Raw genomic sequence first — 24,584 nt, 5'->3', positions numbered from 1 at the left:
CCCTGAAATGCAAATAAATCTAAACCCCTTTCAGAGTACACTAGAAAGGATTGACTACTTTGGACCAAGAGCAGTCTATTAAATAATGCACTTTAAAAAGAATAAAGGCTTGATTCTATCAAGTACTAAGCATCCTCATCACTGACACTAATGGCCCAATATAGGGTAGCACTATCTACAAAGAGAAACCCTGAATTACAGGAAAGTTTCAATAATATGCTAAACAATAGTATATACAAGGGTTTCTAATATAGAATAGTGAGTTTTAAAACACCAATTTAACAATATATGGTGCACATTTCAAACTAACAAACTACTGCTGGGTCAATTTAACTCATTACTGTGACTAATCAAGGCAAGCAGGTACCTCTCTGCCAACTATTAAACTACAATTAGTACAGGTTACTGCAAAGGAGTACTTTAACTGGAAGATCTGGACTCTTAAGATAAAGGCTTTGTGTATGCTAGAAAGTTTGGCACTGTGTAGATAGCACACAATTATGAAATAAATTATTTCAAAATTGACTTGAAATAAGCTATACAAATTGCATAGTTCAAATTATGTACCTTATTTCGAGCTAAGAGTGTAGTGTGGCTGCACCCTGGGAGAATTGTGTGTCAGCACCTCCATGGAGGAGAGTAGCTAATGTGCTCCCAGCACTATAGTCAGGTTTATACTGGAACTTTGCAGTACTGTAAATTGTTGAGAGAGGTGCTTTTTCACACACCGAGGCAGAAAGTTGCAGTGGAGACTTAGCCAAAGAACCCTGAACATAACCGTACAAAAGAGTAGCAAATAGCCTTCTTGAAGACTTACTAGCAAATTACTATTTCAAACTTAAATCAAGAACATCCCACCTTTATCTAGCCTCTATTTAAAAGTGTCTATTAAGGGACTTCATTAGCTAACATCACTGGTAGAAATTGCCGGTTATTCTGCATATGTTTCACAGAGATAAAAGGGATCTTTTCATTATTCATTTTGTTTCAGCCAACCAGATTAATATTCCTTTTATTAAAATAATTAATAGGAATAATTTTTCACATGAAATAACATGAAGCTGCATAGAGACTAAACTGCATTTAATGTTATTATTTATAAAGGTCTTGTTTAGATATGGGGAAACAATTATAGCCTGGATTATTTCTCTTTCAATGTAAAATACAAAATCTCCAGTCATTTTAGCAGAGCTACACACCATTGGTCTAAACAATTCTGAAACTTTATTAATCCTCAGCAATGACATTAATCTTTTTATTCCCCCCCAAAAAAGACAAGAAGTTAGAGACCAAGCAGCCATCCCTGATTCGTATATAAATGTACACAATGTTTAGATATATACACAATCCTAACATTTGATAGGGCCTTCTTTAACAGACTGAGTAGTTTGAGTCCAGTAGCAAAACAACAGGTAGGTTATCAGTTTTGTTCTCATTCTGTGCTTGCTTTTGCACTTCCAATTCCATTTTAAGATGCCACAGGTTGCATCTGATCATTAGGTTGCTCTTCAATAAGCTAAGAATGGCTTCCTTGGCTTTTATTTTGTTTACTTTCTGGATCAAAATCACTACTTTCATATAAAATCTTGTTTCTCATCCCTTCTTGAATAATTCTTTGCTGAATCCTTAGTTTTGCATGATTGTATCTGCAATAGACCCTTAAAGGGAAAAAAAATGAGAATATCAGGTTATAGCTGTTCAACTAGTTATGTATGAACCATAAAATTCTATACATCATTAACTGGACATTTTACAACATTTATGTAAACATGAGCACAGCTGCTAATTCTGTAAGGCATGGCTCTATAGCCACTTTGTACTAGGAATTCCCACATGTAAGCAGGTACATATAACATTTATCCTAAACATATAATCCATTTCTACTTTTAAAGATCTAAATTTGGTCCTGATCCTGCAAAATAGTTACATACATGTATAGTTTTAAACACGTGACCAGTCCTCGCTGATTTCAATTTGACTACTTTTGAACCTGAAGATAAATACATCTTTCAACAGTTCACAGGATCACTCAGGGTGTAACACTGCACCCTTAGCTCGAAATAAGCTATGCAATTTGAGGTATGCAAGTTGCGTAGCTTATAGTTCATTTCTAAACAGCTTATTTAGTAATTTTGTACTGTCTACACAGTGCCAAATTTTGAAATAAACCACTATGCTGAAACATCCCTTAGTTCTTTGTGGAACAAGGTTGGCAGGGATGTCAGAATAGCGAGCCCAATATATTTAAAAAACCCAGCTTGCTTAGAAGTCTCAGAATAGCTATTACAGGATACTGGAAGTATCCCGAAATAGCACCACAGTGTAGACATACCCTAAGTTACAATTTTAATTGAAAGACTCAACAGTGGGAGGAAAAGGAGACACGAAGAAGGAAGAGAACAAGAGGACTGCACGGTCTTTTGGGCGAATAGCCACACGTAGCACAGTGCTCTTTTAATATTTTATTTACAATTAAATTTAAGTCTGATAGCTTAAGATTAATGAAGATTCTTTCCAAAATAAGTTTTGGGAATGGATTTATAGGAGAGGAAGGAAGCATGGCTAAGAGCCATGAAGACTTCCAAGATCAGTATGAAAGGTCACAGAGGATAGCACAAGAATACATGTATAAATTTGCAGCACTGATCTGTCATAATTCAAAGAACATTTTATATACCAGCATCCTAAGGTTGTCAAAACAAAACCTCCCATTCCAAAGTGAAAAGATCTTCTAACTCTACCTGAAAAAGAAGGGGAAAAAATAGATAATGAAAACTATTGTCCATCTTTTTTTTTCCTCAACTAGCAAAACAAAAATCAAACATATAAATTAATCTCTCTTTTTGAAGAAATGCAAAAAAACACCACACACACTTACTGGTAGCTAAAAAGTGTCCAAGGCCTGCAACTAGAGAACCCAATGAACCATAGAGTACTGACTCTCGTGCACAGGGAATATTTTGGACATCAAGGATTCCTAGGAGCTTAAAGGACTAGAATTAAAACAAAAACAAAGTATTTAAAAATACATTAGAGTTGCATTCTCCATCCCTCTTTCTGATTTTTGGACAAAAAAGTGGTCCCCTATAAATTCAGTCATTAGTACAACGTAGTTAATTTGCTTTTGGCTTTATTTTAAATATCCCATGAGACTCATTTCCAGCTATATTTGTTTGCATAAATAATGCACTGTCAAATATGAGGTTACAAAAGTAGACAGAGCCAAATTCATCCCAAATCTATCCAGTTATCTATCCCTGACATTCAGTAGCAGTCAGTGGAATTTGTCCCACTTTGTAATTCAATTATATGAAGTAAATGCATGTTACCAGTAATTTTCATTCATTATAAGCATTCATCAATTCCATCTAAAACCATACTGGGACTAATTCAGTGATTATACATTTGCTAACGAGTTCCACTTTCATTTAAGTTCTAGATAAATAAATGTACATATAGAGCCTCCAATCTCAGCAGTACCACAAGACATACTTGATTCCCTTTTTGTGTTTGTATGCATGAAAGGGCACAAGCACACATACAAACAAACTCATGGTATCTCTCAGATTTTCAGAGCTGTCTCCCATCACAACTAAAATGTGTTCAGAATGAAAAAGTATTTTTTGGGATTAAGACTTACAACGGCACAATTCTGAAATGTTTGTGTCCTGCCTTTCCAACGAAGTCACATTACCCCACAAAATTTGAGACATAGGTAGATGCTGGACACTGGCTAAATCAAGAGTAAGTATTCATGGGGGGGGAGGGATTATTTTTTTTAACCATTATTCAAAAGCTAGACATGAACATTTCAATAAAACACTGGTGGAAAAAACATGGTGAATATTCTTGTCATGCTCAACCCCCACCCCCAGGCTAATTTTCATCTTACCCTTAAATAACTTAGTAAAAGATGTGAGATGTTTGTGGCAGTATTGGAAACAGAACCCCAATTTCTAAGTTTCTCGATTAATTGACCTAGGTCTACATACCAGGCCATACAGGCTCACACAAACTGCTTTATATCTCTTTACTTGGCCAACCACAAAAATAAGGATATTATTTATCCACTTTATGAAGTTATTTGAGATGTACAAATTTAAAATCTGTTTTTCTGAGGCATTATCTTAAGCACTGAAATTTTGGATGACTTAGCGAGGAGGGCTTTAAGAACTTGTAGATTAAGCATTATATGTTTAGTCAGCAGGCCAGGATTCTAAACCTGAACCTGACTAATTTATTGAATTGTTTAAAGCATATTTTATCTGCATCTGTCTTGTAGTTCATATATAGCACAACATACCGTGACTAAATTATAGAGAGAGCAAGTATATCTTTATCAGGCAGGCATTGCAGGAGACTGGGCAGCACTACTCAGAATACTTTAACAGAATAATTTGAAGTTATAAAAATCTATACACCTTCATTTATACTCACAAAAATAGTAGGTCTTCCACAAGACCTCTCCCCCCCATTTAAAACATATGTTCTAAAAGAAGTGCAGAATTTCAAGAGCACAATTATCTTTACTCTGATCAGAAATACAATGATAATTGACAAAGGAATTAAACACAATCTTTTATTGGGGAAAAAAGTGTTATATACCCTAGGATTACTAAGGGAATTGAGCACCTATTACCCTTGGATCCCTTTGAAAATTCGAACAACAAACATTATTGAATACTGATCAGCCTCATATGCTGGTCCATAATTAGCAATAACATTATCAAAAGAAAAAATGTTTATTATTTTAGATTTATAAAAGAATCCACACACATTTCTAGGTCATCTGCACTGAAAATAGTTAACGGATAGTATTTCTTACTTAATAGTATTTTTCCAAAAAAATCTATTTAAATGCTAATATATATATATCAAAAGGCCTAAAAAATTCATGGTTGTAAAGGTTATTGTTGTGTTGAAATCTACATTTCTTGCTTATAAGAATGTCCTTGTCCATTATGAAGGCACATTTCTGTATTTATTAATTCGGTTGCTTTTAAATCCTTATATATTGTATATGTTATGATCAATGGTTACTGTCACCCAGTATCTTTAATTTGTTTTTCATTAGCAATGGTACCGTTCTTGGACCATTAGTGACACTCCATTGTAGCTTTCCTCTCTCAATCACCCTCCTAACTCCTGACCACTAGCCATCTTTCTAGCCTCAGGTGCAGCCAAGCCCCCTTTTATAGGGCGGACTGGACTCACCTACTCTGATCCTGGAGACCTGCGCCTAGACTAACCATAGAAACCAGTTACCCTGTGACAAGGTGGTACAAAAGATGCTATACAGGTTGAACATCTCTAGTCCGGCAACATCTGTGATCTGCCATGATTTTATGTCCCCTTACCAAGAATGTGGCCAAGTTTCCTGCGGTCCCAGAAAGTTTGTTTACGGCCATCAGTCCTGGCTCTGTTCTGTGCTATTATTTAGCTCTAATCTGCCCCTAAACGTTTTTTAAGAACCCAGTAAGCAGTAGAGAAGCATCAGTAATGCTGCTAGACAATATTGATCTCCTGTGGTTTGACAAATTCTCTGGCTCAGCACCAGTCAGGTACTATTATATTACTTGTGAGAGACTTAATTTACATTCTTATGAATCCTTATGACTAGTAGTAGCCTGTAAATCTATGAGATTAGAATTTGTACACACGTTTAGAAGCCCTATCAAAATCTTTTTGCAGGAAGATTAAATACATGAATGTAAATTGATTTAGGACCAAATCCATTCAACAACTGAGATGAGTAAGGGCCAAGACTTATGTATTCTCAGTAGGAATATTTTCAGCAGCTTATGTGGAAAAAGTCATTTGAGCTGCTGTTTGAAAAGAAGGCATCCTGTATGTACTGCATGATGCATACCTCTAAAATAGTATTTCAACTGTTGTTATACTGAAAAATTGTTTACAACTCCAAACAATACCAGAAAGTATGGATATTATGAAAGGTGATCTATTTGTCAAAAAAGTTATGAAGAGACAAGCCCATACGTAATGTTTACATGACAGAATGCTCCATGGCAAAATCTTGTTTCATTATTCATAAACTTCCCTAGTTATGTTTAGTATCTTACTCCACAAACAGTTCCACTAAAATCAGTAGGCCTACTAAGAGAACAGTATTATATGAAGTACTGAACATCTCAAGTTTCCACTGATGTTAAGGGGAGCTGGAAGAAGGGTGGATTTGATTTAAATCATGATTTAAGTCATTAGTTAGGAAGACTATTTAACCATGGTTTTCTACATACAAGTGCATTCTTGGTGGTTGTTATAACCTTAATGCATATTGTTCACAACTCAGAGAGGTCAGTTTCATTTGTAGAAGTACACACTATACGTTTTAAACAGTAATTTTTTTGAAAACTTTTCAGATTAGTTTTACATTTGAAAATTAATGATTGTTTGGTTATTTCATTTACAGAAGGTAACTGAAGAAGATATTTATGAAGTCTTTGGGAGGTGAACTATCTCCAATTCAACAGGCTAATCATTAATGTTTGGTGGATTTTCTTACCATGCTGTATTAAGAGACGACCATCACCAGACAGACATTTAAATTGTTTTATTTAACTAAATATGTAATATTCCAGTATGCATTCTGGATTTTTTCTTCAACAAACATAATTTAACAAAACACGCATATCAATTTGTGAATTTAGTTAAACATTCAAGTTTTTTTTTAAAAATCGGGTTCATTTTTTAAAATAGTTAACTAAAACAGTTAAATGCAATTAAAAAATTATACAAAAATTAAATAGACTGTCAGCCAGATCACAAGAAACTTAAAATATTGGCTTCTGCAGCTAACTCAGTCTTCACCTTTGTTTTCCTGTTTGTTCGTAGTTCGGGGAGAGGGAAGGGGCGCGCACAAACAAGTTTTCCTGCTTTTTCAGGTCCCAAGTGATTTTTCAATTTGGATGAAGTAATCCAAAGGAAGAAAATATTCTTTCTACCCCAGAAGAAGCAGGTACTGCTGTTAAGTGAAATTATCACTTCAACAGTTTCTGAATTCAAGTGCTTAAGTGACTTATACCAGGTCACTGGTATGACTTTCTTTAAAACATCAGCTAAAGTATTTCTTGAATGGTTCATTCTCAGATCTAAAGATTATTATAGTTGGGCATTACGGAAAGATGATTGCTGGATGCCCATGTCATAGCCAACTCCACTTCTCCAGCAGTTAAGGTTTGATCCTGGTACCTAGTATTGAGAATATTTGCAAGAAAGTGAGCTGGAGATAGTGCTTGACCCATTCATTTTTTTAATACTTGTAATTTAACAGTCACTGCATATTTTTCTTTTTAAGATCTCACTCAGTTCCTTCCAAATTTCAACAGCATCAGCAATAAAACAGCTATTTCCCTGCATTTTGCTCAAGGCAACAGAAATAAGCTTCAGGGTACTCAGCATGTGTTCAACATTGCTCTTAAGCTCAATATTGAGAACTTTGTGACAGTGTCATCTGTTTTTTCATGGATTTGTTCACAAACTGTCATCAGATTAGGCCAGTTCTTGATATAGTGCTCAAAACAATCCACTAATTAGTTCTATCACACCTTGTGGGAGAGTTCACTTGGTTCCTCCCACTTTTTTTAGAGCAGCTGCTGCAAAATGGTTGTTATGGAAGTATTTTGCCATTTCAACATTAGCCTTTATTTCGGGAACACTGAATCCTTTGGCTAAGAGGTGCATCAAATGAGCACTGCAATCACATTATTAGCTTGGGACTCTCCTCACTCTTCTAGATGTCTTCTCATATTGGATACATTTGCAGCATTGTCTGTGACCAAGCTGTGTATTAGGCATTTTATTTTTTTTTAACCCCACTGTCTGTTACAGCCTTTACTGCTACATCTTGTGACCATTCCGCAGTGTGTACATTTCCTGATGTATCAATTGTTTCTATGGAAGACATTCCCTTCTCCTGTTGTCACGCAAGCACATACAACAGGATCATTGTGGACATTCCTCCTCCCATCAAGAGTCAGATTAAAATCTTTTACCCTTTAGACTTTTTGCATTTGGCTCAATCTCTCTTTTATAAAACTTTATTCAGCAATTTGCCTGCAACATCTGCTGTCGGGTGGACTGTATCCTGGTCTTAATGGCTGAACCATGTTAATGAAACATAGGTTCTCTATCATATAGAAAGGAGTTTATTGCATTAACAAAATGGACATTTTCCCCCATCACTTACCTCTTTTTGTAATCTGGTTATAACAAACTATCTATGGTTGTTTCTGGGATGATGAGATTGTTTTCTTTTTTGCTACAAGTGATATTTCTTTGTTGCACTGTTTGCATTTCACATGCATGTCTGTCTTACCCACAGGTAGAGGAACTTTATTAAAATATTCCTAAATGGGGTCTTTTTTACAGCCTGCTGCCATTATAGGTTTTACCTTCTTGCAAGACACCAGTATGGCAGATCTGGCATCAATGAACGCTACATTCAGAAACAACTCAAGACTTCTGGAATATGCTGCTCAGTTAGTTTCACTTTTGTTTCTACTGCCGCTCCCCTCCTCCTCACACTTCTCTCAGATTATTTTTCTTTGTTCAGATCTATTCCACTCCCAATAATCTTCTATTCTTTTTTAAACTTTGCATTTTTAGAGATGGACTCTGTGTACACATATTTGTAGAAGGCCAATTGGGTTGAGATCTGTTATTTCTCACCTCTATATTTATTTAAAAACATTTTTTGTTGTTAAGCATGTTCTCTCTGGAGACACAAATCCACATTTTGAGAACTGCAAAACTAAGTATCTCTGATAGTATCTTCTAGACTGAGCACTGAGTCCCATTGAGTAGATAGAATGATTAACCTAAATAATCTATACAGAAGACTCTGAACCCCAATCTAGGATCTTCAGGTTGGTAAACTTTTAATTTCATACATTTTATTTATTGGGCCTCTAATCCATGCACTATTGGAACTCATTTACAAAAATGTTCTTAAACATTACAATATGTTGTCTCCTACTATAGAATTAATCTCTATTCCATGAGGAGATCGTTTTAATTAAGATACATTATAGCTCAAATATATCTTTAGATTGGATTTTTTTATAAAAGTGATTTTTGAGGAAAAAAGCAATTTAAATAAAAATAATTTTAAAAAATGTGTTGATTTTTATCCTTTTCTGGAAGTGGTCAACACTCCACAGGAGCATTCCACATATCACAGAATCAAGACATTCAATTTTAATGCAAAATTGTGTCATAGGGACATGCAACAGAAAAAGTAAAAACCTTTCAAATACACAAATTTCTTATACAAAACATTTTTACTGTACTTAGATATGTATGCAAGAAAAGTAAAGAATATGTCTAACAAGCTTTGTTTTAGCAGATATTTCTATTAGTAAAGAGAATGCATGTTAAATTAATAGGTTCACTTTCTACTGTAAATATTTTTAAACAGTCTGAAATATACTGTCCAGTAGTACTAGACACAAATTATAACAGAAAGGAAAAGGTTGGAAAAGAGTAACAGAAGAAACAAGCAACATTTTTAACATGTTACTTTTCCTTCCACTTTCATTCTGTAAGGCTTTAGTCATGTACAAACCTGTAGAATTCTCAAAATATCAGCATGAAAAATAATGGCCTTCAAAATTGTGGAAGAAAAGGTGAGACCACCATTTCTTTGCTTAAGTTAAAATAATAAACAAAAAGACAGGAAATGGTGATTTTTTTCCTTGTTAAAAAGACCTGAAAGGCTGACTTGGTTGGCAAACTTTTGAAGTTACCACAGTGAAGTGAAAAAAACAACTTTCAAAAGACTTACTAAATGGTCCCCTTAACAATTATTCTTAAATGCAGACACATCTTCATGAATGCTCACTTAGGTCCCAATTTTGCAAGCTGCTCTGCACCAGTGATGACCTGTGACTGACCAGAGTCTCAGGGACTTCAGAGAACCTAGCACAATCAGGGCCTTGGTCATGGGTGGTTCATGTAGTTGGGGGAGACAGGCTCCCCCCTCTCTGCTGAGCCCTCCCCCCACCCCCCACAGGGAGAGGAAGTAGTAGGGCAGCACACTCCAGCCTCCCCAGGGCACTAGGGAGGGAAAGAGATGCAGGGCAACATGCCAAGCATTCCCCAGAGCACCAGGAAGGGGAAGAGAAGTGAGGGGATGCATGCATTCAGCGCAGCTCCCCAAACCCCAGGGAAGGGAGGAGGTCACATGGCTCCAGCCTCCCTGGCCAGGAGCACAGGGAAGGCAAGCGTTGAGGGCAGCAACACTCCACCCTCAGAATGCCTACAATAGGCATTCTGGGGACAGAGAGTGGGCGTGGCTGTGTCTGGCAGTTTGGGAAGGCAAAGCTCCCCCCCCCCTCCAACATACTGGACATCTATGGAAATGGTTGACAAGACCAGCAATTTTGGAGCATCTATAAACAATGCTTAAAAGAGGTCTGTGGCTTAGGTTAAAGTAACCATTGTCTGAAACTAGTCCTAAAGCAGAGAAAGGATTTTAAAAGCTTTTTCATAGTTGTGGTTCACACATTAAATTTCATAGACCATCTTCCCTCCCACTTTCAACTGTACTAACTGCCTCTCTTCCCAACTGTGATTGCATAACATTCCTGTGACAATTAAATCACCTGATTATGTAGAAAAGCTATATTTAGGAAAGCATCTATATTTTTAGCTATCTTTAGTACACTTCACCAACTGGATAGAATGATGAAAGCCAACACCGTATGACCTAACCACCCCTGTAGATCAGAAGTACTTCAGCAGAGGACAGATTGCAACTACTCTAACTTTAGGAGAGAGGTTCTTGTATAGTTAAAATTAACTGGAAGTAAAATTTAAGAGCATGTAAGAGGTTTCAGTTAAGTTGTATTTTTCTACACAACATTTTGGTAAACAATATGCTGCATATGTGCACACAATGGTGCCATCCATTAAAAAGGAGTAAAAAAGTTACAGGAATCTTCCACTCCTTTAAATTCCCATGAGTTTTCCTATTTACTTGTCAATGGTTGATGGCATCATGGCAATCATCAGGCTCCTCTGAATCTAGAAGAGCCCTGATTCACATTCCATGGAAAAACATGTAGGGAAGGGGATCTGGACATCTTAGTATCTCTCTCCCCCATCTCACTTGGATTAGCCCACAAAAGGACATGAGGAGTTTTGCCCCAAACAGAGCAGATTCAAGGGACTCCTTGGGATGGTCTGTGCCACATCAGTATCGTGAAGGTGGGCAGCTCCATTGGAGCCTTGGTACCAAGAACTTTTACCTTACAAATGAAGCCTCCAGAGCATGTTCTGTAGTAAAAAATAGTTAATACAGTAGAAATTACAAGATATATTAAATATATAAAATACCCTGGTCACCCAAAGATCCATGCCCAGATCTCAGGGAGCAGCTAATCAAAGCTAAGTGAACAGAAGACATTTACCTAGCACATACCTTCTTCAGCTTTTAGAATATTCACATATGAGCTGTATGCATAATAGATAGGTTTCAGAGGACTAGATATTATAGGTACGCATTATAAACACTGATTTCACTTATACTTACAAATTGTTGGAATTTTTTTATGAACTGAAATGTACAGTTAAATATGAAAAATGCTGCTCAAAAACTGAAGTTTGATTTCAGAATATTTACTTTGGAAACTTTTGACATGTGTTTTAACAGTTACAAAGCTTCAACTTTTGACTCTCAACATCAAATACATAAAAAAGCTGAAAGGACAAGTGGTCCTGTAATACCTTAGAGACTAACAAAATATAGATATATAAAATACCATGAGCTTTCATGGACAAACCCACTTCTTCAGATGATTGGCGCAAGAGGCACTCCCATTCATCTGAAAAAGTGGGCTCTGCCCACGAAAGCTCAAGATACTATCTACATTTTTTGTTTAGTCTCTAAGATGCTACAGGACCTTTTTTTTTTCCCGGGGAGGGGGGCGAGTGTCAAGTCTCACACTAGCATGGCTACCCCTCTCATCAATTACACAGTTAGTAGCTGGTCCCCCCCCCAATCCCCTACAACTGTGAACTTAGGTACACAACGTTTCACTCTGAACCAGCGGCGAGTCAAGGCAGCGCTTTGGGAGCCCTGCAACCTTGAGGAGGCACCTGCCAGGGGCGGCGGGCCGGAAACAGCTGGGCAGCCCAAGGGCGAGCGGGAGGGGCGCGCTCGCTCCCCGCGCCTGCCTCCGGGATACACCCGCAGGGGTCCGGGCCGCACTCCCAGAGCGGCTCCCCTGCGGGGGCTGCAGCAAACCCCGCCCGGGGGAGGGGCCCGGCTGGGGGGGCAGGACACGCGGATCAATCACCCGCCGGGACCCGCCCCGGACACCGGGGGGGGGGTCAGTTCTCGGCCCCCGAGCCGAGCTCCCTTCCCGCCCAGCGAGCGCACGAGGCGAAGGTGCCGCTGTGACCCCGCTTTACCTTCTCCGAGCCGGGCTCGCCCTCCCCCGCCATGGCGCCGCTCACGGCCCCCCGCACGCTACCAGCGAGGCCGGGCCAGGCCTTGTCAAGCGCGAGAGAAAAGCGCCCGCGGGAGCCACTCTAGCCGCCCCGCCTCGTCTCTATGGTGCCCGAGATGAGCGCGCCGGCCGCCATTTTAGGTACAGCGCTGAGAGATTCCAGCAAAATCCTTTGTTCACTGAAATGGGTCACGGAGCAGCACGGGGGCGCGCACGTGCGCGCGCGCGCCTCGCTTTCCTGGCTCGGCGGCCGCGCGCGCGTTCTAGCTCAGTCTGTCACCCGTACACAGGGCGCGCGCGTCCCGAGGGCAGGGTGGGCCCGGGCCAGTGTCCCTGGGGAGACGTGACGAGATGAAAAACGGAGGGGGGGGAGTGAGCAGCCCTCCCCTCAGGCTGCGAGACAGGGCCAGGACCGGCCAGTGCTTGGTGTCACCTCCCAACAGGGGCAGCTCCACGTGTGGGGGGGGGGGTGCCCCCCTGGAGAGGGAGTGCAGAGGCGCGGGACAGTTTGTACAGTGCAGGTGCTGAGAGCCATTGACCCAAACTGCAGCCCCTGCAATGGAAACCACTTCAAGCCCCGGGGTCTTATAGCTCATTCCCCTCCCTCTAGTTCCAACAGCTGTGCGTGAGGGAAAGCAGAGCCTGCCCCTGTCCACATCTGTCCCTTTCAGCCTAATACGCCCATTGCAGGGGTGTCTAATCACCAGTCCCATCTCTAGCAGTTCTGGCATCCAAGGCAGCTAAATTGCATTCAATATAATTATGCTTAGCACTCCCTGTGATACATATCATGAAGCTTTAGGCCTTGCCCCAATTTTAACAGCTAGATTAAATTCCTATTGCAAACAGGGCAACCAGAATTAAAGAGTGTTAAGACAGAGGCACTACAAACCAAACATGTAAACATGCTAAATATGCTGGGTGAGCAATGACTAAGTAGTGGAAGAGGGAAAGTGATGCATAACAGCATATAAATAACTGAATGATGTGCATGCTGTGGAAGGAGAGGGATTATTTAGGGTACTGTAGGAAACAACAGGAATAACAGGATAATAATGAAGAGAAAATGTACACTGAGAATCAAGAAAAACATCCTGATCGGGAGATTTACTAGAATAAATTGTTCATTTGATTTTTTTTTCAAGATGAGTGCTGAAATACTATTACTTGGGACATTTTCAGCTAAACTAGGCAAAACAAGCAATAAGAAATTGTCATGAGATGATACTGTAATTGGTCTTTTCAGTCTATTATACATATGAAATCAATAAATGTAGTATTTGAGAAGATAGTGATCAACTTTTTAACTTTTTAGCTGGCATAGAACAGCTTTTTCAGTGGGGCAGAATGAAAAAATTAAAAAGAGTTGCTTTAAGAAAAATATAGGTTTTTCTCTTAAACAGAATTGTTGGGAGAATTCATTTTAAAAATAGAATCCTCTCCTTCTTGGTGGGGTTGCACTGTTGTTTCAAGACATTTGTAATATTGCTTATTGATTTAAAAATATTTTCTCATTGGGGAAATGCCACTGATTTAAATTTTCAAATAATGTTTGAGAGCTGATTGATGGACTAAAAGTGTAGTCTGCTCTTTTTCTATTTAGGAATTTGTTGTCTACAGGGCATGCTCAAAAAGAGTTCATGCACTGGTTACCAGTTTCTTAAAATCAATTCAAGACAGACAAGGATAGTTTGAATTCCGAATGATGTAAGTTAACTTGAAAACATTTTAAACTATGATTATGATGATTTATATAGTTCTGTAAATATATGGCACTGTACTACAGGTAAAATATGTTAAATAGAAAACTAGTAGCAATCTCTTCCCTGAGACATTGGAAGCATATACTTTTATTTTACACTGAATTCTGTTTTTAAAAATAAATTACACCTTCAAGAAGACTTTTCAAACAATAAGGACTGAAATAAGGAATGATATAGAATACTAATATTCCTGAGATATTAATCAGGCCATTATGAAGAAAAATAGAACTGTTGCTCCTGATTAGGTTCATTGAAATAAAGAATGTGATTATTTTGGAACAACAGAATGGAAGAAGTTATTTTTTGCCTTAAAATACTGTAGTGTCATCTACTGTACAATAATATTGTCATTTATTTGTATTATGTAGATCCTAGGTACACTCCTCCTGGGCCAGAACTCCATTGTCCTAGGTTTTATACTGGACCTCAGATGAATTCTACCTTGTGTTTTATATGTATGCAGGGGAATCAAATAACAATATTACTAGAAAGAAGAGTCTTCATGCTATTTTGCCTGTCCAATACAAAATCATTGACTCCATGCACATTTCCAGTGTCACAATGAATAAGTTATTGTCTCCTCCTCGAGTTAACCACTTACCTTGCAGGAAATGCATTCCAGCAGACAAAACATTGTTAGAAGAATTTCATTGTTACGTGGTATAATGAAGCAGTTGCCTCACACTGTTCAATTTAAGTTTCTTCATAATTCCCACGAGAAGGCTGACAAGCCCATTATTTTGTATGCTATTAATGCTATAGAGAGAGGTGCTTCTAAACTCTGGATTTTTTCACAAGACCCATGTTCTAGTGCTCTCAATGGGATGATTTTACTACATTATATTTCCAGACTATGTATAAGAGCATCTGGAACTTGGCTGTGCAAGGGTCACCCATCAGGCAGATATTGATGCTGCCTGCCCTCCTCATCTTCATGACCCAGTGGTTGCAATCTCTGATCCCCAAAAGTAACTATATCAGCATGATCTTGTTTACTTTTTGTGGGGTCTAGTCAAAGATCTCACTAACAGTGGAGGCTGTCATCCTGTTGTAGAAATCCTGCTTTCCCACCCCACCTCTTTCCTTGTTTGATGGTACATTAGGGGAAGGGGGAACAGCACAGCTGACAGTGTCAGCTTTTATTTGAAATTGAAATGGTAAAAAACAAAGCACCACCAAATTTATTAGCAGAATTGCTGCATAGCAAGAATAGATGTGACTATATTTCTGTTCAGAACCTTCTGTTTAGCTGATTGACGCTATGCTGTGTCTGAGAGCCAACAGTAGTAAGAGAAAATCATATTTTCCCCTCTTGATATGTGTGTTTAATTTCTATTTTTTCTCTGAATATTCCAATGATATAAATTACACCGAGAATTCTTTTGGGAAATAAATTTACTACCAATATTTTAACCCTTGAGTTTGTCCCATTTATTGATCATGATCTATTCTAGTTTTCCTTGAATTATATTGATCATTCTTGCTTTAAGAAGGATTGTAACTGTATGTAGAATCGACAGCATATAGAGAACTAGTCAAGAGTAAAAAAATAAACTTCTTAAGACAGAGACCTTGATTTTTATCTTGTCCAGTGCTATTCTTAATTGATAAGAGAGAGTTACTCACCTTGTGCAATAACATCTGTTCTTTGAGATGTGTGTTTTTCGAGTGGGTGCTCCACTCGAGGTGCTGGGCTCGTCCCAGTGCCACAAACTGGAGGATTTTTGCTAGCAGTAGCCCCACCGGACCGCACATGCGCGACTGCTGCCTCACGCCTCTCAGCTGAGCGCGATCCGGTCTTGTCAGTTTCCTCCGAACTGGAAGCGTCTGAAAAAGATAAAACAGAAGCTCCGAAGCAGGGAGGAGGGCGGGACATGGAGCACCCATGGGGACACACATCTCGAAGAACAGATGTTACAGCACAAGGTGAGTAACTCTCTCTTCTTCGTCGAGTAGTGTCCCCGAGGGTGCTCCACTGGAGGTGAGTACGCAGCAGTGGTCCAATGCTAGACATGTGCTTTGGACTTACAGCCTCTGTACTGTGGACAGGACAGCTTGGGCCACCGCTGCATCGCTCTTGAATATTTTTGTGAGAGCATAGTGTCTGGTGAAGGTAAGCACAGAAGACCAAGTCGCTGCATGGCATATGTCCTGCAAGGGGACACCCTTAAGGTAAGCAGTGGATGCAGCCATGCCTCTGGTAGAGTGGGCATGAGATTTGTTACGCAGGGCATAACAGTGTGTGATGCAGGAGACGATCAAATTGGAAATCCATTGAGTGGACAGTTGTTGGCCCTTCGAACGCTCTGCTCTGTTGTAGACAAGAAGAGGCTCTGAGACTTCCTGAAAGCCCGTGTTCTATCCAGGTAGAAGGCCAGCGCTCGTCTGATGTCTAGCGTATGCAATCGTGAGTCTTCGAATGAGGTTTGTGGTTTCGGATAAAATGTCGGTAGGATTATGTGTTCGTTTATGTGAAAGATGGAATTCACCTTTGGTAAAAAGAAGGGGTGAACATGAAGCACGAACCCATAGCCAGAGAATATTGTGTACGGTGGGTGGGCGGAGAGAGTCGCTAACTCGCTCACTCGCGCTGAAGTCATGGCAAGTAAAAACACCACCTTCATTGTGAGCATCCATAGGTTACACGTCGCAAGTGGCTCAAAAGGAGGACGAGTCAGAGTGTCCAAGACTAAAGCCAAGTCCCACGGCTCTGGTGGGATTCTGTGAGCCAAATATAGATTCTCGAGCCCTCTTAAAAATCTTTTGGTGAGTGGATGTGCAAACACCAAATGATTGTCGATTGGTAGGCGGACGGCCAAGATAGCCGCCAGATGAACTCTAAGGGAAGAAGTCATCAACCCAACCGCCTTTAGGTATAGAATGTAATTGAGTACCTGTTGAATAGGTAGGGAAAGAGGGTCGAAACCTCTTGTCGAACACCAAGACTGGAACCTGTGCCATTTATGGAGGTATGTTTTGCGAGTAGTGGGACGTCTACTGTTTACCAGCACAGCCTGCAAACAGATCAATTCAGGCGCTTGGAGCCAACTAGGAGCCACGCTGTCAGATGCATACATTCAATGTGCAGATGGGTTATTGTACCGTGCTGTTGAGATAGCAAATTGGCCAGTTTCGGTAATCGCCGTGGCTGAGTCGCCAACATTCGCAACAGTTGTGTAAGCCACATTTGCCTGGGCCAAAAGGGTGCTATCAGAATTACTGTTGCACCCTCCAATGCTATCTTCTCCAGTACCCTCAGAATGAGTGGGAAAGGAGGGAAGGCGTAGAGTAGATGATGGCAGCCCCAGTCGAGCAGGAAAGCATCCCCCAAGGAAGCCGAGCCGATGCCCACTCGTGAGCAGTAATGATGACACTTCCTGTTGTGATGAGTGGCAAAGAGGTCTATACTGGGGAACCCCCAGAGCTGGCAGAGATTGTGAACGACCTCATTGTTCAACTCCCATTCGTGCTGGGGAAGGAAGTGGCGGCTGAGGGTATAGTCGATAACATTGTCCTTGCCCAGAAGGCATGACGTGGTAAGGGTGATACCATGACGAATTGCCCAGTTCCACAAACGCACAGCCTCTGCATAGAGGGGGCGTGAGCGTGCACCACCTTACCGGTTGACATAATATACCATGCATATGTTGTTGGTGAGGATCTGGATCGTAAGACCCCGGATCATGTGAAGAAAATGTCTGCAGGCGTTGAATACTGCTCATAACTCAAGGAAGGTTACGTGTAGTAGGGACTCTTGGGGCGTCCAAAGGCCCTGAGCTTGATGTTCCTGCACATGGACCCCCCCCAACCGATCAAAGACGTGTCTGTCGTGATCTGCAGTGAAGGCTTTTGCCCATGAAAGGGGACTCCTATTAACATCGTTTTGGGTCTGCCCCACCATGCTAGTGAAGCCCTGATGTGTCTGGGAACGGATACTGTCCTGTTTGTGCCGTGCCACCCAGCGTGTAAACCGTAAACAGCCAGTGCTGACGGCTGCACATGTGAAGTCTCGTATGAGGCACCACATATGTGGTGGCAGCCATATGACCCAACAGCTGTAGGCAGGTCAGGAGGCGGCATTTTGGAGCAATTGACACAGTCTGGACCAAGTCCCGGATCAATTGGAATCTCTTTGTGGGCAGATATGTCTTCGCCGTCAGTGAATCGAGTCGTGCACCAATGAATGCTAGGCTGTGACTCGGCGTCAGGGAGGACTTTTCGAGATTGATAATGAACCCCAGAGCCTTGAACTCCATTGTGGTAATGGTGACTGTCTGTGTAGCCTCGCCGAGGGTAGGTGCCTTTAATAGGCAATCATCCAGATATGGGAATATCGCGATGTCGAGGCGTCAAAGGTAGGCCGCCACCACTGCCAGAGTCTTGGAAAAAACTCATGGTGCTGCTGAAAGTCCAAAAGGTAACACCCTGTATTGATAATGGTCCGTGCCCACTACGAACCGAAGGAATTGCCTGTGGGCTGGATGTATCGTAATATGAAAATAAGCGTCCTATAAATTGAGGGACGCGAACCAATCTCCTTTCTTGAGAGCTGGGATGATAGAGGCGAACGTGACCCATCTTGAATTTTTACTTCCGCAGGTGATGATTGAGCTGGCATAGGCCCAGGATAGGTCTCCAACCCCCTGATTTCTTCTGTGTGAGGAAGTATCGAGAATAAAATCCTTTTCCCTGAAACTGAGTTGGTACCCTCTCCACTGCTCCTATGGTAAGCAGGCGAGACACCTCTTGCTGCAGAAGAATCTCATGAGAGGGGTCCCTGAAAAGGGATGGGAAAGGTGGGGTGGGGGAAGGGATTGAGTTGAAAAGGAAAACGTATCCTGAAGCGACTATGTCGAGGACCCAACGGTTGGTGGATATAAGAGACCAACGGTGTTGGTAAGGTCTCAACCCGTGGTGAAATAAACCTTATGCGTCTTGTAGTGCCTCTGTCAAAGGAGTGGTCCACAGTCCGTCGATCGACATGTCAAACTTGCTGCCGACCCTGCTGGTGAATGGGCGCTTTGTTAGGTTGTTGCCGTCATTTTTGTGGATGTTGACTTTGTCTCTGCTGCGTATATGGTCGTGTACGGGGTGCTGCATAAGAAAAAGGCCTCTGTTTGTTGTAGGGCGTGTACCTCTTGTGCTTGTATGGAGGCGTGCCCATCCCCAGTGTTCTCAGAGTTGTGCGGGAGTCTTTGCCGGAGTGGAAAACCTGATCGGTGGACTGAGTGAAGAGCAGCTGACAATCAAAGGGCAGCTCCTCAACCTTGGCTTGCAGGTCTTTCGGGACAGCAGCTTGATGCAACCACGATGCATGGTGCATGACTATAGCGGTAGCTGCGGTTCGTGCCGCTGCGTCGGCCGTGTCAAGTGCGGTTTGCAATGCTGTTCGCACCTTTGATCGCCTTTAAAATTTGTTGTTTCGAGTCCGGCAGATGTTCTAAAAGAGGAACCAATTTCGAATAGTTATCAAAATCGTGATTTGAAAGGAGAGCCACTTAATTACACATCCTCATGGCTGAGGTGGTGGAAGAATAAACTTTCTTTCCTAAAATGTCCCGTCGCTTAGCCTCTTTGTCACTGACGGTGGTTTTGGCTTGTGTCGTCTTCGATCGCTGCTGTGCAGCATCCATGACGAGAGAATTGGATTGGCGCTGGGTGAACAGAAACTCCATCCCCTTGTTGCTTATGAAATACTGTAGCCAGACAGACCGCCCACCCCCATCTCATCCATCTTATTTGCCTCTCTGAGGTTCCTGAAGCATACAGGACAGAGAAGGAGCAATAATATCAGCATAGTCTATGCTGGCTCATCTGATCCTGAGGAGCTGAAAACAGATATGTGGAGAGAGAGCGATTAAGTCAATAAGCTGGCCTCGAGGCTGCGAGAACTGCCCCGGCTGGCACCCATGTTGATTCGAACACACACACAGTCCCTGGAAGAGGAATTTCCCACTGAGAAAAGAATCCCCAGTAATTCCAATTTAGTTATCTCTCTTACAAGTGTAAATTAAGTTCACAACTCCCTTGTAAGAACTGGTCTCACAAAAGACAGACCAGCCCCATTTGGCATGACAGATAAAAAAGAGAAATACGTGACCCAAAATGGGTATAAAAGATGGGTCCAGCACACACTCACTTTGAGTGTCATTCTACCCTCTACCTGCTGGTCGGGTTAGGTGTTTGACCTCTCGAGGTTCCATGGGGACGCCCACCTCGTATTTTCGTCTTTCCTAGGAATTGAGGGACCGGCCCTGGCCTGACATGCTGGAGTTGAGAGGCACAGAAGGGGGTAAAAATTGTACCTGGATGTGGTCCTCTGTCTTAAGTGTACACATAGAAAGAGTAAGCTGTTACTTGGTACCATTATTTCTATTTTTCTATCTTTATCTTCTTTGTAACCATTTTTAAGATCTATATTTTGCTAGTAGTTAAGAAATAGAACAATAGCCATTGCAACCATATGATTTATAAGCTTCCTCAATAAACCTGTAACTGTTTAAGTTTTAGCCTGACTCCTTCAGTTGCTGTAACAGAACCAAGCACAATTTAAAAGAACTTCAGCCGGTCATAAAGGGACAGTTATAGGAAGAGCTTGGGCGTTTGGATCTGTGTCACTCCCAGGTGACAGGGTCCACTGGGACACTTCTCAGCCTTTCCTGGGCTGCCCGCTGCGAAGGAACTCCCCCCCCCCCCCCGTGTTCTAGCAGCTAAAATCTGAAGTGTAATAAGCTCTTCCTACACACTGGGGCGTCTGTTAGCCTGTTTGGCTACCCTCTGCGACGGGACCTCGGTCCTAGCAGTAAAGTCACGGATGTTAAACTCTCGGGGCTCCTTTCAGCCTTCTGGGCTGCCCGCTGCAATGAGACTTCGTGTCTTAGCAGCTAAAGACTTAGGAGACACACCCACACACACTGCCCTGACCGTCGGCTGACAAATACTTCTTATCCGACCATTTATTGGTTGGAAGAGAAGCTGCTGGAGTCTGCCAGATGTCATTGGCAATCTCCAAGATGGCCTCATCAAAGGGAAGCGCTAGCTTAGATTTTTGGGAAGGATGCAAGTTTTTCAGCAAGCAGTGCTTCTTTCGTTGCACGTCTGTGGTTTGCACATCCTGAGATTGAGCCACTCTTTTAAAGAGACCTTGAAATTGTTTGTGGTCCTCTGTCGACAACGATTCCTCTAGAAAGACTGCGTCATCGGGTGACGATGATGACTAACAGTCAAGGGAGCCTGAACACTGTAGTTCCTGGCGTGGGACATGATTGTCACCCTGTTCCTCCTGACTATGGGCCGATATCGTGCCCTCTGCCGGTGTTGGCAGAGCTGCAGGAGGGAGGGGTTCTGGCGGTGGGTGACATGGAGAAGCTGGACGGCTGCGACACGGAGATCGCAATCGCGGGTATCGTCTGCTGAATGAGCATGGACGGTCATAGTAATAATGGTCACAGTATTGTGTGTGATGATACAACCCTGGCAAGCATCCTGGGGAATACCTTTGTGGTGAACCATAGCAATGTGAATATGCTGAAGGTCTTGATGACCTTGGGGAAACAGACCTCATGGTGTAACATGACTGGGAGCGAGAATAGTGATCTTGATAGTACCGTCGTGAAGGGGAGTGATGAGGTGATCTGTAATAGCTGTCCCTAATAGAGACGTGACGTGGTGCACGGTGGTGACTAGCAGAGCAAGATGATTCTGGTGATAATGGCCCCGGAGAGAAAGCAGCCTGATCTGGAGTGAGGGAGGGCGTTCTAATGCGCTCTGCCTTCCGCTGTGCCCTGGCCAGCACCGAGGAGATGCATGGAGAGGACGGTGCCGTGTGTAGGGGGCTGGCCACTGCAGAGTCAGCTTCAGCAACGCAGCTGTTGCCTTATAAGTAAGCCGGTGCTGCTGGTGCCAAAAGCTGTTCCGGCTCCGGCACCGGTGAAGAGGCGCACTGGCACCCATCTCTGGCTGCCGTGCCGGTGCCTCCGGCTCCGCAGAGAGCGATGGCGCTGTAGCCGGCACCGCTGTTGCCGATGCCGGCCGAGTTGCTTCCATCTGCGCAGGCGCTGGGGAAGGTGATGCCAGTGCGGCCATTGCCGGCTTCTGAACAGCCGTTAAAGCTGTTGCCGGTGCTGAGTCAGCCCGCAGTCCTTTAGCAGAGGCCGGTACTGGGCATTTTGGCATGGTAGAGCGTGGGGCCGATGAACTACAGCCCTTGGTCGTTGTGACGGATTTAGTTCTGGGTGCGAGCTGAATTGCCCTCGAGGTCCCTGGCAGGCATGAAATTCGCCCGGCTGCTGAGCAGCCTCAGCGCAGAAGGTCGAGTCCCTGTCCCAGAGTGAGTGTGGGGGATAGACCCGGTACCTCTGGCATACGACCGAGGCACCTGACCAAGATAACAAGTGTGACGGATTTAGTTCTGGGCGTGAGCACGCAATCCCTACCTCGGGATCACGGCGTGACCTCCGGCAGGAGCTTTAATAGCCACCCCCGAGCCGGAGCAAGGGGGAGAACGCCAGGGAGGTGATTCCTTCCCCCCGATGGAGACGGGAAGCCAGGACTCCAGGAGAGCCGCGGGGAGGACTCTGGCGTACCTCCGTCAAAGAGGTAAGGGCCAACGGCTCAGGACCAAAAACCGCGGACTCCAGGGAGGCTAGGAAGCAGCATGGGGCAGAGCCATTCTGGTGCCCGTGGGTTCACACGTTACAGGATGGGACCCCATCAGCTGGGTATGGGCCGAGACCCAAACCCTTAGAGCCCCGGGGTGGGACCTGGTGGAGAGGGGTGGGCCTGGATCCTCCTAGCCACCCCTTTATCCCTCCATGCTGCTCGCAACGCGGGAGAGAAGCAAACAGGTGCGAAGCAAGAGGGACCTCCACCCCGAGAACCGTGGTGACTGACCGAGGCACCCCAGGTGGGGAACTGTGGATGCAGGGCTCTCTGGGCCCCGATCCACCCCACAGTCCCCACTGGGCATCAGGAGCTCGGCCCATTTAACTGTTGAATTTGTAATTTTAAGACGGTGGGCTTGCTGGGCCATGATCCCGAGGTAGGGGTTGTGTCCTCACGCCCAGAACTAAATCCATCACACTCGTTATCTCGGTCAGGTGCCTCGGTCGTATGCCAGAGGTACCGGGTCTATCCCCCACACTCACTCTAGGAGGGGGACTCGACTTTCTGCGCTGAGGCTGCTCAGTAGCCGGGCGAATTTCATGCCTGCCGGGGAGCTCGAGAGCAATTCAGTTTCTTCGGGCACTTGGAGGGCTTTGTTGAAGAGAAGCATCCGTAGCCTCATCTCCCTATCGCACCTTGCCCTGACTGTCAGTTTCATGCAGAGCGCACACTTAAGCGGAATATGTCTGTCTCCCAGGCACTTGATACACCGGGAACACCCATCCGATGCAGGCATTGCCTCTTGGCACTGGGAGCATTTCTTAAAGCCAGAAGGTCCTGGCATGATGATATTGTAATAAAGTCTTGATTTTAAACACCAGAGAACTGGAACTGAAACAGTTGGTTTTTTTTAAAACGCGATAAAATCGTTACAACTACTAACAGGAACTGCTAACATGAACTCTGAATTAACAAACTACTAAGTAAGTACTAAACTCTAAACACTAAAACTAAACACTAAAACTCCCTTTCTCCTAAGATCATAGAGAGAGCGCGTCCTATCTCTGTCTGCGGCCGTGGACGGTTAGAAGGAAACTGACAAGACCGGACAGCGCTCAGCTGAGAGACGTGAGGCAGCAGTCTGGTGGGCTACTGCTAGCAAAAATCCTCCAGTTTGCGGCACCGGGGCGAGCCCAGCACCTCGAGTGGGGCACCCTCGGGGACACTACTCGACGAAGAATAAATACTAAATAGGAATATGTTCAGAGAATGGGGTAACGTGTCAGTGTGCCCATATTCAGAATAGAAATCTCACGTTACATGATCCTGTACTTTTATGTTTGCCAAACAATTTTTTTACATTCATTGATTTGGAACATGGAGCAATTGTAGACAAACAATGTTGTTATCTGAATGAAGTTCTGTTGCTTTTGGCAGAAGTCTTAGGTTCTAGTAGTGGATAAAGAAAGTACAATTATTCAGACAATTAAATTATAGGCTGTATCTAGATTTCACCCCTTTTCCGTAAAAGGGAAGCAAATTAGACACAGCGCAATTGCAAATGAAGCAGGGATTTAAATCTCCCCCCCTTCATTAGCATAAAAATGGCTGCCGCTTTTTTCCGGCTCGGGGCTTTGCTGGCAAAAAGCGCCAGTCTAGACATGGATCTTTCGGAAAATAAAGCCTTTTCCGAAAGATCCCTTATTCCTCTTAAACTCAGGAATAAGGGATCTTTTGGAAAAGGCTT

The 24,584-nt window shown here is 42.8% G+C and overlaps 1 protein-coding gene and 1 long non-coding RNA gene across 2 annotated transcripts; one reads left to right on the top strand and one right to left on the bottom strand.

The window, feature by feature from the left end:
• Window positions 1-1,066: 1,066 nt before the first annotated feature.
• Window positions 1,067-12,573, bottom strand: COX20 (cytochrome c oxidase assembly factor COX20). Its single transcript, XM_075924894.1, has 4 exons — window positions 12,433-12,573; window positions 2,879-2,993; window positions 2,678-2,741; window positions 1,067-1,658 (listed from the first exon to the last, which is right to left on the bottom strand). The coding sequence occupies exons 1-4, from the start codon at window positions 12,463-12,465 to the stop codon at window positions 1,517-1,519; spliced, it is 354 nt and encodes a 117-aa protein (XP_075781009.1). The 5' UTR covers window positions 12,466-12,573; the 3' UTR covers window positions 1,067-1,516.
• Window positions 12,512-24,412, top strand: LOC142827984 (uncharacterized). The gene is made up of 4 exons (XR_012902831.1): window positions 12,512-12,611; window positions 14,074-18,959; window positions 19,175-22,831; window positions 23,877-24,412. It is a non-coding gene; the product is annotated as an uncharacterized LOC142827984 (long non-coding RNA).
• The last annotated feature ends 172 nt before the right edge of the window (window positions 24,413-24,584 follow it).

Source organism: Pelodiscus sinensis, chromosome 3 (assembly GCF_049634645.1).
Source record: "Pelodiscus sinensis isolate JC-2024 chromosome 3, ASM4963464v1, whole genome shotgun sequence".
Taxonomy (NCBI): Eukaryota; Metazoa; Chordata; order Testudines; family Trionychidae; genus Pelodiscus; species Pelodiscus sinensis.
The sequence above is the reverse complement of the archived record's forward strand: the minus strand, read 5'-3'. Positions and strand labels throughout refer to the sequence as shown.

Coding starts and splice junctions, on each gene's coding strand:
- COX20 (XM_075924894.1), bottom strand. CDS start 12,465: ATGGCGGGGGAGGGCGAGCCCGGCTCGGAGAAG. Junction 2,742..2,878: donor TGGACACTTTTTAGCTACCA/GTAAGTGTGTGT, acceptor CTTCTTTTTCAG/GTAGAGTTAGAAGATCTTTT. Junction 1,659..2,677: donor TTGACAACCTTAGGATGCTG/GTATATAAAATG, acceptor TTTCCCTTTAAG/GGTCTATTGCAGATACAATC.